At 45.9% G+C, this 14,865-nt stretch overlaps 1 protein-coding gene across 2 annotated transcripts in view; it reads right to left on the reverse strand.

The window, feature by feature from the left end:
* Positions 1 to 14,865, reverse strand: part of ZZEF1 (zinc finger ZZ-type and EF-hand domain containing 1) — a 101,392-nt gene that overhangs the window by 83,907 nt on the left and 2,620 nt on the right. For both annotated transcript variants that reach the window (XM_041770433.1, XM_041770432.1), the window contains exon 2: positions 719 to 863. In XM_041770433.1, coding sequence (XP_041626367.1) covers positions 719 to 863 — 145 coding nt within the window. The remainder of the gene's footprint in view (positions 1 to 718; positions 864 to 14,865) is intronic.

The following is a 14,865-nucleotide window of genomic DNA, read 5'->3' on the forward strand; positions in this document are numbered from 1 at the left end:
ACAACACCAACTGCGGAGCAGGAAAAGTTCTGAGATAAGCTGAGGCTAAAAGGATGATATGCAAAGTTTTTCCTTTCAAAAACTCAACTGTTTTCTCACTGGAAAAAAAAGAGAGTAATTTAATTTCAATTCTGTCTTCTGAGTCCCCAGAAGAAACCATACATAAACACAAAGTTTTTTCATAGGTACCATGTAAAAGAAGTATTACTTAATTTTATATTACTTTTATTATGACTCAAATTTCAGAGTGATAGCTTTCTAATAAACAAAAAAACCCACTGGATGTCTACCACATACCAAAAATGTGTTAAATGTGAGGACACAGCAGAAATAAAAGCTCACTACCTTCATGGAGCTCACAGTGTTAAGACTAAAGACAAACACAGAGAAGAGGATAATTAATGACAGTGGTGACATGAGGCAAAAGACAAATGCAGGATGCTGAGAGAACATACGGTTCAGGCCAGGACCAGCTTCCTGAGAGGATGAAATTAAGAGGTCCACTGAGGAAGGCAGAGCTGTTCAAGCGTCACTCTACTGGGAACACAAGAAGGTGACTACCTGGAACACTGACTCAGTTTGTGTGCTTCATGGAGACTCGTGGAGAAGCACATCTATTTCCCGCTGGCCTCGCCTCGCCTCGCCTGTGGGACAGCAGCATTCACGTCGGCCCTACGAGAGCACTCTGTGGCCCTCGACACTCGGATGAGAGCCTTACCTGGGACAAGAGAACAGGCCTGCAGCTGTCTGATGATGTGGCTCAGCTCCCCCTGGAGATTGGCTCCACTGGAATTCTTCAGGGTCTCCAGCATGTTCTCAGCATCAACAGTACCATCGCCCTCAGCATCAAACTGGGCAAAGGCCTACAACATAAGTGATATAATAAAATCACGTCTGTTCCAAATCCAGATACTTTGTTGCTGCCAGTGCCCTGGTGGTGGTTGGGGAAAGAGTTCATTTACATCACTCAGAGAATAAACAAGCTCAGGACAGTAAGTCACTGCACTCTGCAGAGCATATAATATATATATATATAAGTGTCACTACAGAGACACACAGTGTTATAACCTCCCTTTCCAGAGATTAATCTCCTTCTCCAAATAATTACAGAAAGCAACCAGGGCAACATTTTCCAGCCAGTTACAAAGTGTCATACATAAAGCTACCACCAGAGACTTGACTTAAAGTAGCACCTCAGGTTCCTGGGGCTTTTCCTTTCAAACCCACCTTGGACACAAGACCGAACTGGGTATTCACAGCGCACTTTCCACTAACCTTTAGCCATAATTGAACTTGCTTCCTGCAGGTGTCGGGCAGTCTGGGGAACTGGGTATAGTATGGGATTCAGTTTGAATCCTGTTCTGTCACTAACAGGCTCTGTGACTTCCCACACATTCTGTTACCTCCCAAAGCCCAAGTTCCTTGATTTGAAAGACGGAACAAATATTATCAGCCACCGCTGCTGTCTGGATGAGGACACATCTGAAGAGAGCCCAATACAGTGAAAGCACATCAGAGCACAAAGTGCCCTGTCTCCTAACCTGCATTGCTACCCTCTCTTGTGTCCCTGGCACCAGCCCCTCCCACATTCAGGAGACTTTTCTTGCCTGGCAACAGCCCGATCTCCCTGGATCGCAATCCCTCCCCGATCAGTGGCTTCTTTCTTCCTGCCGATCCAGTCACTCACAGACATCCCCCACCATGAAGTACCTCAGGAGTCTCCCACCTTCTTTTTTAAGTAATCCTCACTCTTTATTAAAACTCCTCCCTTGGGACACCTGGGTGGCTCAGTGGTTGGGCACCTGCCTTCAGCTCAGGTTGCGATCCTGGGATTTGGGATCAGGTCCGGCATTGGCCTCCCCACAGGGAGCCTGCTTCTCCCTCGGCCTATGTCTCTGCCTCTCTCTCTCAGTCTGTGTCTCTCATGAATAAATAATCATAAATAAATAAATACTGCTGTCTTTTCCTTATTTCTCTCCTTCATGGAATATGGGGAGGTCCCACTGAGGTTTCAGGACCGACCCTATTTCCACCACAGACCTCCAAACACAGTGTTGAATAGGAACAGAGTAAAACCCTGCACTCAGCTCCAAAAACCATGGGCATGAACACAGGATGGAGGGCAGAGTTCATGCAACAGAAAGACGCAGCATTCTATTTGCCCTTCCTTAACCTGACAAGATTATCCAAAAATTAATAGGATCCAAGGCTACACCGCTCAAAGAACAATGTTCAGAAGGAGAGAGAATTGATCAGCCTGTTCTTTTCTGATTAGACCCAGTCTGGAAGCTCCACACCTAAAGGAAATGAAATGGAAGGGATCAGAGGAAAGAGATGGTGGTGGCGAGAAGACCCTGCCTGTGAGAACGGATCCAGGGGTGCAGGCATTCAGGGTGAGGAGCAGGTGCCTGCGATGGACTGTCACGAGAAGGAAGCTGGACAAGCAGCCACAAAGAGTGTGCAAACCCAATGCATATACCTCTACTTCCTCAAGCCCCCCTAAGACAGTATTAGGAAGGGATCTTTTTCTAAGAGCCAAGACAAAGACAACATTGTATCACACAACAGCAACAATAGTTTGGAAGCTGGAGAATAGATGGAGGAACAGTGCAGGTCACTCACCCACAAGAGAGTGGGACATTGGGCTGGCACTGGGCACAGCAAAGACACAGGCTGCTCTGAGTGCAGGACTCTAACAGCTTTCACAGGACGTGGCAGCCACAGGTGCCATGGAGAGGGGACATAATCAGTGAGCGGCCTATTTTAAAAAGCAGTTAAAATTGGCTGTAATGCTGATCTTTAGGAATCACTGGGGTTTGTGTTCTTGTTTTGAAGGGAAAGGGTAGTAGCGGGATTGTCTATTTTTTTAAAAGAGTTCTGTTCTTATCTATTAAAGATATTTAAGGAAACATTTATAAATGAAATAAAATACTTCTGGATGGAAAAGATTTGCTTCAAACTAATTTGGAGGAGAAAATAGGTGGGGTTTAGATGAAATAAAATTGGCCTTGAGTTGGTGGCTGTTGAAAATGGCAAACAAGAACATTCTATGCTTATCTTTACTTTCTTATGTTTATTTTTTTTTAAGATTTTATTTATTTATTCATAAAAGATACAGAGAGAGAGGCAGAGACGCAAGCAGAGGGAGAAGCAGGCTCCCTGCAGGGAGCCTGATGTGGGACTCAATCCCAAGACCCCAGGATCACACCCTGAGCCAAGGCAGATGCTCAACTGCTGAGCCACCCAGGCGTCTCTCTATTTTCTTATATTTAAATTTTTCCATTAAAACAAACAAATATAAACAACCCCCAGATCTCTCTCTAATCAGAAGCCTGAGGGGTTGACTCCCTTGAGAGGGTGGTAGAGTCTCTGGACGATAAGTACCAAGCACGAGTACTTACAGGGTAAAGGTTTATGAGACTCCTCTTTCTGCTAGGGCTCCTAGAATGCTAGCAGCCAGTCTCACCCTCCAGGCAGGAGACAGGAGAGGTCTCCTCTGGGGAACCAGACAAACCACAAGGACAGGCTTGAAGACACTAGTACTGGAGGGCTCCCCATCAAAGGGACCAACAAGTTCACCTTTCAGGGAGGCTCAGCCATCACCAAGCAGAGGCACAAGAGCATCCACCTCTTGAGTCCCCCAGTCTTTAGTAAGAGTGGCTAGCCCAGGACCACTGGACATTTAAGGAAAGGCTTCATGTGAAACAGAAAAAGCAAGGAAAGGAAAAAGGAAAGGAGAAGAAAATGTCAAAAAGATTATTGTTAATATCTTCAGAGAAATACTTTAAAAGACATTTTTAATACCGGCCTTACTGAAGTGTAATTCACATACCATAAAATTCACCCTTTTAAAGTATACGACCTAGTGTTTTAGTACATTTGGAGTAGAGGAGTCGGCAGCACTGCCACCTAATAAAAAAAGGACCCTGAGATGTCATGAAACACCAGGGGCCTAAAAACAATCTCTTCAGATGCTTTTATAAGCTCTTGAAAGTTAAAAATATCACAGCAAAATGAAAATCTCAACAGATCTGGGAAGATAAATCTCAAAAGGTTGGAAGGTAAATTGACTAAAGTGCCCAGATAGTAGAGCAAAAAGACACACTGATGGACACAAGAGGAAAACATCCAGAAGACCACCAGTCCAGGAGCCTGAGATCCAGACACGGTGAGCTCCAGAGAAGGAAACAGAAAAGGGAGGGAAAGAAATGACAATTCTTAGGATCCAAGATAATGAAGGATGTGAGCCTTGAAACTGAAGATGCTGAATACCATCCACGGTGGACAAAAGCCCATCATAAAGAGATTTCATCACAGCTACAGGCAGGAGAGGGCAAGAGAGGTTTCTCCTCCCAGGAAGAAGACAGTGTCCATGTCAGAGGTCAGGAGGCAGGGCCTGTTTGGCAGCTACATAGGAGCTGGAATAGCAGCGGGCCTCCCACATTCAGGAGGACTCTCTCTAACTCGGAGGTTAATACACACTCACAACACCACCAACTGCAACAGAGGCGGAGAGGCATTCTCATATACGCAGGGCTCTATGAACCAGTTAGTGTTCTCTTAATCAGAAAGCTCCTAGAGGGTGCAGTCATCGGGATAGAGAACAGGCCAAGAAAGGGGAAGAATGTGGTCAAAGCAAGAGAGAAAATGCATCCCCCATGGCTGCAGATTCCAAGGCAGCACGTGCACAGCACACCTCAAGAACTCCCAAGAGCAGAGGGCAGCGGATCAGAGGCTCTTGAGGAGACAAGTGAGGGACTGTGTACCTGAACACAGTGCATGTGTTAGAAGAGATTCAGGCAAGTGGCACAGAGTCTGGGGTTAAACTAATGCTAGAAGACCAGAAAATTAAGCACAAGAAAAGTACCAATTCCATCATTAACCTCAGAAAAAATAAAAAGATGCATAGAAAGGGAACGCAGTCCTGGAGTACTGCACGGCTCGGCTGTGTACATCCCCACAAGAACATACGCACCAGGGGGGTCTAAACAACTGTGACACAAATCTGCCAGGACAGGACACATATGGATGTGGAAAGGACAAGGTGTCAGACCACAATGGACTCTTTCTGCAGTGGGAACAGCATGGATAAAGTCTAAAGCTGAAAACTAAGAGTAAGGTAAGCATGCTGTCTGGTGACACACAGGTACACCATGAATGAGCCGGCTGCAGGAGGTGAGCAGTGAGGGCTCCTGTAGAGCACGACTCTGGGTGGGACTGCAGATGACCAGGACCTTTAGCACCAGCAGCCTCGTAGGCTTGGTACCATGTGAGAAACAAATATATGAAAATAAACAATCCTGAGTGTCCACTTCAAGCATGGGATATACTGGATGGGTAGCTTTACAACTTTTGTAAGTAGCCTAATACTTCCTCCTAAGTAAACATTTCACACAGTGAATGCATCAACCATAAAAGATTTCTGGGACAACTGGAAAAATATGAACATGGACTGGGTATTAGATGACACAGAAGGGAACCGACAGAAAGGGGAGGACCACGGACTGAGAAAAGTAGGCTGCAAAAGGGTACCTTTTGCAGAGAGGCTGGTCTCACGTAGCTTTGTGCTGGTTTTTTAAGATCTATTTATTTTAGGGGGGCCTGGGTGGCTCAGTCAGTGAAGCATTTACCTTTGGCTCAGGTTGATCTCAGGGTCCTAGGATCAAGTCCTGCATCGGGCTCCCTGCTCATTGGGGAATATGCTTCTTCCTCTGCCCCTCCCCCTGCTGGTGCTCTCTCAATCTCTCTCTCTCTCTCAAATATGTAAAATCTCCTAAAAAAGAAGTTTATTTATTTTATTTGAGAGAGGGAGAGAGGGCAACAAGAGGAAGAGAGAGGGAGCATCCCAAGGAGACTCCCCATGGAGCAGGGAGCCCGATGCAAGGCTCAATCCCACAATCCAAGCCAAAACCCAAGAGTCTGATACCCAATCAACTGAGCCACCCAGGTGCCCCTCATGTCAGTTTTAAAGCAAATATGCAGTTCCCACATTAGTACAAAACATCTCAGACACAGAAACGTGAAAATATTATATGAATGTAGACAAAATAAGACTTGAAAGAAGAAACAACTGTTTAACAGTGGTTAACATGTCAATCTGCACATTGCTTTTGTAATAACGAAGGGGAATCTTAAAGATGAAGAAATCTTAAGCACAAGCTTCATATAAAAGTGGAGGCAGGGATGCCTGGGTGGCTCAGCGGTTGAGCATCTGCCTTTGGCTCAGGGCGTGATCCCGGGATCCGGGATAAAGTCCCACATCAGGCTCCCTGCATGGAGCCTGCTTCTCCCTCTGCCTGTGTCTCTGCCTCTCTCTCTCTCTCTCTCTCCATGTCTCTCATAAATAAATAAAATAAAATCTTAAAAAAAAAAAAGTGGAGGCAGTGGGAGGAGACAGAAGGGAAGCAGAGCCTCTGTCTGTCCTTCTGTCTGTCTGTCTCAAGGCGTGAGTACCACAGGACGAGAAAACAGCCCCTTCCCCCACTTGTCCAAGGCCAGCTCAGTAAGTGACGTATGTACAGCCGCAGGTCTGAGGGGAGGGGGGCAGCTGTCGCCCACTGAGCTGGGATGACACACGGTGTGGGAAGCTCTGAACTAATATTCGAGCCCTGCGCAGAATACCATTTATCCTTCCTCACAGCAGTAGTACTTCCTACCGACCTCCCCATTTTCTAGATGCACAGAGGGCTCAGGTAACTTGTCTGAAGTCACACAGCTAGGACTGGAATCCAAGGCTCCAGAGCTAATAAGCTCTTCACAACTCCTCCGTGTGCTCCGAGAAGCCCCGGGGCTCCGAGAGATCTGGAGACCCCCGGCACAGAACCTGTCTCCAAGCTCCTCATTCTCTAACAGCACCTCCTGCCCATGTTCCCACAGAACTAGCCTTACACCTGAGACTCAGTTTCTCTAAACCTCAAGGTGGCCCTCAAGTCCTGTGTCCACCAAAACTCCTGCAAACTTCCTACTTGCTTCCCAAGTTTTCAGAGCTCTCTGCTTCCCAACTCCTGCATTGATTGCTGATAAAAATTCCATAGAAACAAGGCTATAAAAATAGTGACGTTTCTGCTATTATAAAAAGATTCCAAGGGCACCTGGGTGGCTCACTGGGTTAAGCACCCAACTCTTGATTTTGGCTCAGGTCATGATCTCAGTGTTGTAAGACTAAGCCTCACACTGGGCTTTGTGCTAACCATGGAGTCTGCTGGAGAATCTCTCTCTCCTTCTACCTCTGCTCCTTCCCTCCCCTCACCCCACTCATATTGTCTCTCTCAAAAAAATTTAATTTAATTTAGGGGGTGCCTGGGGGGCAGAGTCAGTTGGGCATCTGACTTTGCCTTGGGTCATGATCTCAGGGTCCTGGAATCAAGGCCCTTTAGGTTCCCTAAGTGGGGGAGTCTTAGGGAGAGGGAGTCTGGTTCTCCCTCTGCCCCTCCTCCCACTCATACTCTCTCAAATAAATTGGTAAAATCTTTATGAAGTAAAAATTATATTAAAAATTATTTTTAAAAAGATTATGTTCATTTGTCAATACAATAAAAAGAATTTTCCAACAAACAAAAACAAAGACATTTTAGGTGGAAAAAAAAATCAGCTTTGCTAACAGCTTCACTAAATAAATACGTAACTTCCCAACACTTGGAAATTGTCCTTAAAGAAATGTACAGATTTTTACAGTAACACTTAACACATAGTTTGTTTCACAGGACTTCATGGAATCCAGTTTGCTCATGCACTCACTCAACACTCTCTAATAAGCAGCCACTATATACCTGAACCCAAAGCTCAGTGGTTTAGCGCCGCCTTCAGGGCCTGATCCTGGAGACCTGGGACTGAGTCCCACGTTGGGCTCCCTGCATGGAGCCTGCTTGTGTGTGTGTGTGTGTGTGTGTGTGTGTGTGTGTGTGTAATGAATAAATAAAATCCTTAAAAAAATAAAAAATAAAATAAAATAAACAGGGCATGGTCCTTACCCTCCCAAATCCTCACCGCCTGGGAGAAGACAAATCTGTAAACCAACAGCACCAATGTGATACATCATAATTATAACAACAGAACTACAGCATAAACAACTACAGTACCTAATGTTTTCTGAGTATTTACTAAGCTCCAGGCAGAGCTCAAGGACCTCACTTGACCGACTCCTAGCTTCCACAGCAACCCTAAAGGAGGGTACTGCCCTTTTACTAGTGAGGTGCAGAGAGGTCAAGTATTTTGTTCAAGGTTACAAGATTCATACCAGTAAATAACGGTGCTTGGATTTGAATCCTGGTATGATGTGGGATCCTGCACTACATGCCAGCATGCTTCGAGCTAACAAACTCCAGATGCCAGAAGCCCAAAGGGACTGGGACAGACGTTCAGCGAACCCGGGCCTGACAAAACAACCCTCGTGCTAAGCTTTAATGAATAACCAGGAATTCATGGGCAAAGGAAGATGGGACAGCCATCCTCAGGAGGGGCCAGAACGCAGGCACAGACACGAGTGTGTGAAAGACCACATGGACTCCTACTGGCTCGGTGTGGCGGGCGCGGGGGCAGAACAGTCAATGGAGAGACAGACGTCAGGATAGAAAACCTGGCCCATCAGGCTGAGGAGCTCCTTCGCACAGTAACAGCACCACAGGCCCACTGGAGAATATCAAGGGTGGAGAAGGCTGATTTTTCCATATCTACATAAACCTTGAAACTGGAATAGACCTACCAGTCTCTTAACATACGTGCCTTCCCGTAGCTTTGGACCCCTTCTGCAGTGTCTCTGTGACACTGTAGTGATGGGAAGCTCTTCTGGCCAGTTCTGACAGCAACAACTCTCTTCTCTGTATGATGAATGGCAATGTACCTCCCTAATGTCATCACTGTGGGCCATTCAGAACACATCCAGACCCCTCTGCCCCAAGACAGCCCCCCAGTCACTGACACCAGTGATCACCAGGCCCTGGTCTCCCTCAACCAGATCTCTAATGGCAATGGCTCTAGTCTCATTCCCATGCTGGCTGCCCTCTCTGGGACCCTCCAGACACAACCTCAGAGCAGTGCCTCTCAAGTCTCACTGGCTGAGCCACTATAAGAAATACATTTCCAGGGAATCCCTGGGTGGCTCAGCAGTTTGGCACCTGCCTTTGGCCCAGGGCGTGATCCTGGAGACCCGGGATCAAGTCCCGCATCGGGCTCCCTGCACAGAGCCTGCTTCTCCCTCTGCCTATGTCTCTGCCTCTCTTTCTCTCCCTCTCTCTCTATCATGAATGAATAAATAAAATCTTTAAAAAAAAAACACACACACATTTCCATGATGCCTGTGTAATGCTGATATAAAAGTTTCAAGAAATAATACTTTCTCTTATCAGATACAATATATCCTGATATTTTCTATTCCACTCTATTCTGCTTCATGTTTTACATGCAAGTTAACACTCACTAAATAGATCCCCAACAGTTTAAAACTCTACAGCCTGGAATGTGGGGCCCTAAACCCAACTGAATACAGTGGGTCTGGCTCTAACTGTGCAAAATGAAGGAAGTCGATGTTCCTCTCTAAAAATAGAGCAATGCCCCCTATGTCCATGGAGCTAACGTCCATTTCCATGCAGACAGTAACATGGCCTACTGTATCTTCCTCCTCCTCTCCTGATTCAGGCTTCTTCCTACCTCACCCACTCATGTGCTCTGCCATCCACGCCCTAACTCTTTGAGCGAGTGCAGGCCCTCTACCGTGCAGCATGGGAGAGAAAAAGTGTCACCCAGTCAGGCTGACGGGAAGTCTGGATTCAAGGATGGTGCCAGATTCACCACTTCCCTGTGACGCTTGGAACAAGACCCTGGGCCCTTAAGTCTCAACCCCTCTTCCTGCACAAACCCCCTCCTCCTGGCTTGTTGTGAAGATCCAAAGGTCTCGCGAACAAGAATGTACCTAATAAACTTGCAAAGAACTGTTACTATAATCTCATTAGAGGCCGTTATGATCCACCCTGCAGACAAGAGGCAGAGAAGTGGACTGGCTGACTCGACTTCCACCCATTTGCTCTGGCCCAAGGGCAATACATGACAGCACTCAGACCATTCCTGCTTAACCTCCTTAGTCACCAGTGAGATCAAGACCATGGTACACACGAGAATGTACCAAAATCATCACACACCAGAACAGGGGCACAAACCAGCAGAACACACCCATCAGGCTTCACACGAAGGCTGTACACTGGTTCAACCTGGGAGAAACAAGATGCATATGAGATCTGGATCTGGTCCCAGTTTTGCCACTTGCTGGCTGAGAGGCTCATCTCTCCACTTAACGTCTCAGTTTACTTGTTTGTGAGACTGTGTTGCATTTATGTCTACGTGAAGTACTGAAAGGGCTGTGACACAGAAGATGACGTAAACCATCCTAGTGCAGAGCTCAAACAGAGAGAATAGGGTGTGCCAGGTACTGCTCTAAATGTTCAATATGAACTAATTCATTTACTCCTCATGCTAACTATACAAGGTAGACACCATTATCATGCTCATCTTTTAGGAGACAGGGAGACACACAGAGGGGTTGTGTGAGTTAATCACATGGCTCGAGGATGGTGGAACCATGATTTTCCCACATGCAGTTTGACCCCAGGGCCCAGGTCTTAAGCTCAGGTTAAAGAAGAACAGTGGTACAGGGAGACTTACAAAACAACAAGCTCACAGATACCATTAACAGACTCACTACACAGCTGTCCAGGATATTACAAGAGGGACTCCTTTTTGGGGCAAGGGGCAGGGACAGATTGCATGCAATGGTTACTAAGGTCCCTCCAACTCAGACTCTAGACTGACAAAGGAGTACCATTCTCAAACTGTGACACTCTTTCACCCCAACTTGCACATGCTGTATCTTTCTTTTCTTAGAGAGAGTGAGCGAGCGAGAGAGAGCACACGCGCATGTGCATGCAGGGGGGGAGGTGAGGCAGAGGTAAAGAGCCCCAAGCAGGCTGCACATGGAGCACGGAGCCCCACACAGGGCATAATCTCACGACCCTGCTGCAATCATGATCTGAGTCAAAATCAAGAGTTGGACGCTCAACCAACTGAGCCATGGAGGCGCCCCCATGCTACACCTTTCAGCTGTATCCCTTCTTTCCTTCGCCTGGCAATTCTTCTAATCTCTCAAGCCTTGGTCTGGTGAAGCCTTTCCCAAATTCCACGCTACTATGAAATGCTCCTCTGTGGTCCCTGAAAGTGAAGAGGGGTTAGGATGGAACAAAGAGCCACAGGGGGGTAAGGAAGCCAAGGACAAAATCCCCATGTGTATGAGAAACTGTGCATGGGCTTGGCTGGCTAAAAAGCACCAGGAGGTAAGAATGGAAAGGTATGAAGACTTAAAGGTTAGTCTAACATTTGATTATAAAAGCAATGGGGAGCCACTGAAGCTTCTACAGTAAGACAGTACATGATGTAGTGTTCTGGAAATCACGGAAATGTAAAACAGAGCTGTGGCCTTTCCTCTACAGCTCTTCATCTCCAGAAGCCAGTACCATCATCCCCGACATAGCAAAGCACACAGGGTCAAAATAACCTCCAATTCACCCAGCATCTTTCTCTCCTATGCTGTCTCATCACCACTAACGGCCATCACTTACTGAATGCTTCTTTGTGCTGGGGCAGTGCAGGCAGGTGGGTGGGGGCCTCAAAGCCTACCTGCAGAACAAGACCAGACAGTGCACTCTAAATGCCAAATAATGGGTACAGAACAGGAAACAAGAACCTCAAGTGTGGGGCTGAAACAGAATTATACAGAAGACACCTGAATCGTGTCATAAGAAAGGTGTGGTCCTGCCCAAGCGATGGTGCTAAGGTGGGCAACGCTGAAAAGCTGAGAGAAACAAGGTCCACGTGTGGGACCAGGCAGGTGTCCCACTGGCTAGGGAGCAGGGCTTGAGCAGAGGAGTGGAGGTCGATGAGGTCGGGCAGGGAGACAGGCCAGCGTGCGGGGTCTAGCCCATTCTGAGGAATATGTAGGGAGTCTCTGCATGCTCCGAGTGGAGGGCAAGTGATGCTGGTGGCCTGCTTGGTCTTTCCAGCACAGACACGAGTCTCTCATACTCTGTCTTTAAAGAGTAGAGAACACATCTGCAGAATTCTATTTGCATAGTTCTTGGGCTCAGAGCTATTCTAAACTAGCTAATTAATACTTTTGACATAAAGACAAATCTTATTTTTCTCTAAATTTCCTCTAAACCACACACTGACCAAGAACCTTTTTTTTTTTTTTTTTTTTTGACCAAGAACCTTTTTAAAGTTTTCTCTAAACTATTTTTAACTATTTCCTCAAACATCAAAAAATACCTTACTATGACAAGGTTACAGACTGAATATCAAGTACAAAGCTGGAGAAGGAGGCCAACACCATATTCAATCTGCTAACTCAACCTGAGGCCCTGTGGGGGAGAACCTTAGTGAGCACTGGCTGTGAGCCACAACTGTGCCCAAACAGTAAGCAAATACATAATAATGTCCTGCCCTCAGGCTTTACAAACCCCATGAATTTCACAAAGCAAGACCCAGAGCTAGTATGGCAAATTAATAAAGTAAGACCTGTTCCTCTCCAATTCTCTCCTGAAAGCCATCTCCATCATCCTCTGTTCAGCACCTTTTCCTGCCTGAGATTCTACATAATTTTCTAGAAGCATGTTGTACTATGAGCACAAACACGGAATCTCTAATCTCTGATATCAAAAAGGGATTTAAATCTATTCCTCTTCTGCATAAAAGTCAATTAGATATCGCTCCCTAGGACCAAATCAGAGTCCATCCGCATGGACCACACCTACCACAAGAAAAGGTACACCACACTATAAAATAAGAAATCTTCAGACTTTGATCAATATTACGATTCCAGCAACTTCTTTAGGATACCATCTCAAGCAACTAAGGTCATGGGAATGTGAAGGTAAGACACCTGGGTGGACAGACGGAAATGCACAGCTGGAGCGCAAGGGCAAGAACACGAAGCCCAGAACCATTTAGCATTTTGATGATAATGGTAAGTAACCTGCTTTACTGTGCTACGTCTCATCAAATGAAGGAAGGGAATTAACTCATCATTTTAGTGGCTACTATAAAGACATTTTATTATCACTTCACAAAAACCCTTAAACTTGAAGAATCATAATACATCTTCACAAGCTTACATGTAAAATTAACTAAGACCACAAAAGTGTCTACTTACTCATATCAAAGGACAGACTTACCTTAGAGCACGGAGACACATACTGGGCTAATATTTATCTTCTTGGCCACTTCGCTGTATAATGACTCCATGCTTATGGACAGGACAACCACTATGCGCTTATCCCCATCAGCTGTTTAAACCCTAGCTAAGCTTTCACATAGAGACAGGCCTGCTCTCTTCAACTAACCAGTGCTAAACAAGCAGGAAGGGCAAGTCACCAGATTTTAGCACCACACCGTGCACCAACTGTCCCCGCACCAAATCCAATAAAGGTGAAAGGCTTCAAGAAAAATACATGATGCTTTTTCTCAAATTTGAATTATTCTTGCCAGGCCTCCCTTAGTATGTAGGGGAAAATTAAAGAATTAAGACTAAAAAAAATTGATGAGACTAAAGAGAAATAATCCCAAAGAACCAACCAGGTCCTTAAACCAGGAAGGGTCCAGAACTTGGAGTCAGAAGACACACTGCAGTGTTAACACCAGAACTCACTTCCCCATCTTACTGAAGTTGAGTCCCTAAATCTTACAGGGTCTTCAGTGTCATCCTCGGTGTGGTGGCAGGCGTCACCCATTGGCCTAAATCACTAGACACTCAGTATTTGAACACACCCTAGAGAGTGAGGGGAGATAGTTATACAGATGTGAAAGAAGACTTCCATGTGTGTATCCATGAGTTTGGTGCATGGATACTTCACACCCTATGGCACAGCTCTAGATGGCCCCGGGATTTTTGCAAAAATAACATACAAACTTGAAACATTTTACAAGTCACCAGTTCTTACTGCTGCTCTTACAGCTCCTAAATGTTTATTTTTGCCACATGTGTGACCACTGTGACCTTGTGATACCAGGAAGGTACAACCACTCAGATTTTTCTCCCCATATATTTCCTCAGTTACAGTGGCTGAATGGCCTGAATGACTATGCTCAACAGTCTACAAACTCCCTGCAAGGGATTTAAGTTCTCACAGAGCATGTATGCGCATGCACGCACACACACACACATCCTAGTAGGAAGAAACAATGTGGCTATTTCTCAGGAAACCCCAATGAACAAACAGACCACTGTTATCTCAAGCAGTCTTCTCTCCTAGGATTCTACAGACCCATACACCCGACAGTCTGAGAGATCCCTTCACTTAGCTGCCCCATGGACACGTTAGGCTCAGCATGGCCAAACCAAACTCATCTTCCCTCTCCAGATCATCCCTTCCTGAAAGGGTTTCTGTTCTCAATAAATAGCCCTATCACCTTTCCAATTGCTTAAGACAGTAATGCTGGAGTCATCCTTCATCCCTTTCTGCTTCTAATCCTCTACTCACATGTTAGTCTCAAGGACTGCTTATTCTACATCCTAAATAGCTCTCACAACTATTCATGCCATTTTGGCTGTGACCACCCCAGCACAAGCCACCTAGTGTCTTACCTGAACTGTCATAATTGCTTCCTAACCGATCTGCTTGGATCCACTGTAGCCTCTTACCACCAGTTCCCCATAAGGTAGCCAGAGCATTTGTACCTTGCTTAAAACTCCAGTTTTCAGACTCCTACATAACAGAGGCTGCAAAGGACTCCTCATGACCTGATTCCTGCCGACTTCTCTAGCTTGCTCTCCTCCTTCTGCATTCGGGGACCTAGCCATGTGTTTCACAATAACTGTAACCCGGT

The sequence above is a fragment of the Vulpes lagopus genome, chromosome 10, assembly GCF_018345385.1.
Source record: "Vulpes lagopus strain Blue_001 chromosome 10, ASM1834538v1, whole genome shotgun sequence".
Lineage (NCBI taxonomy): Eukaryota > Metazoa > Chordata > Mammalia > Carnivora > Canidae > Vulpes > Vulpes lagopus.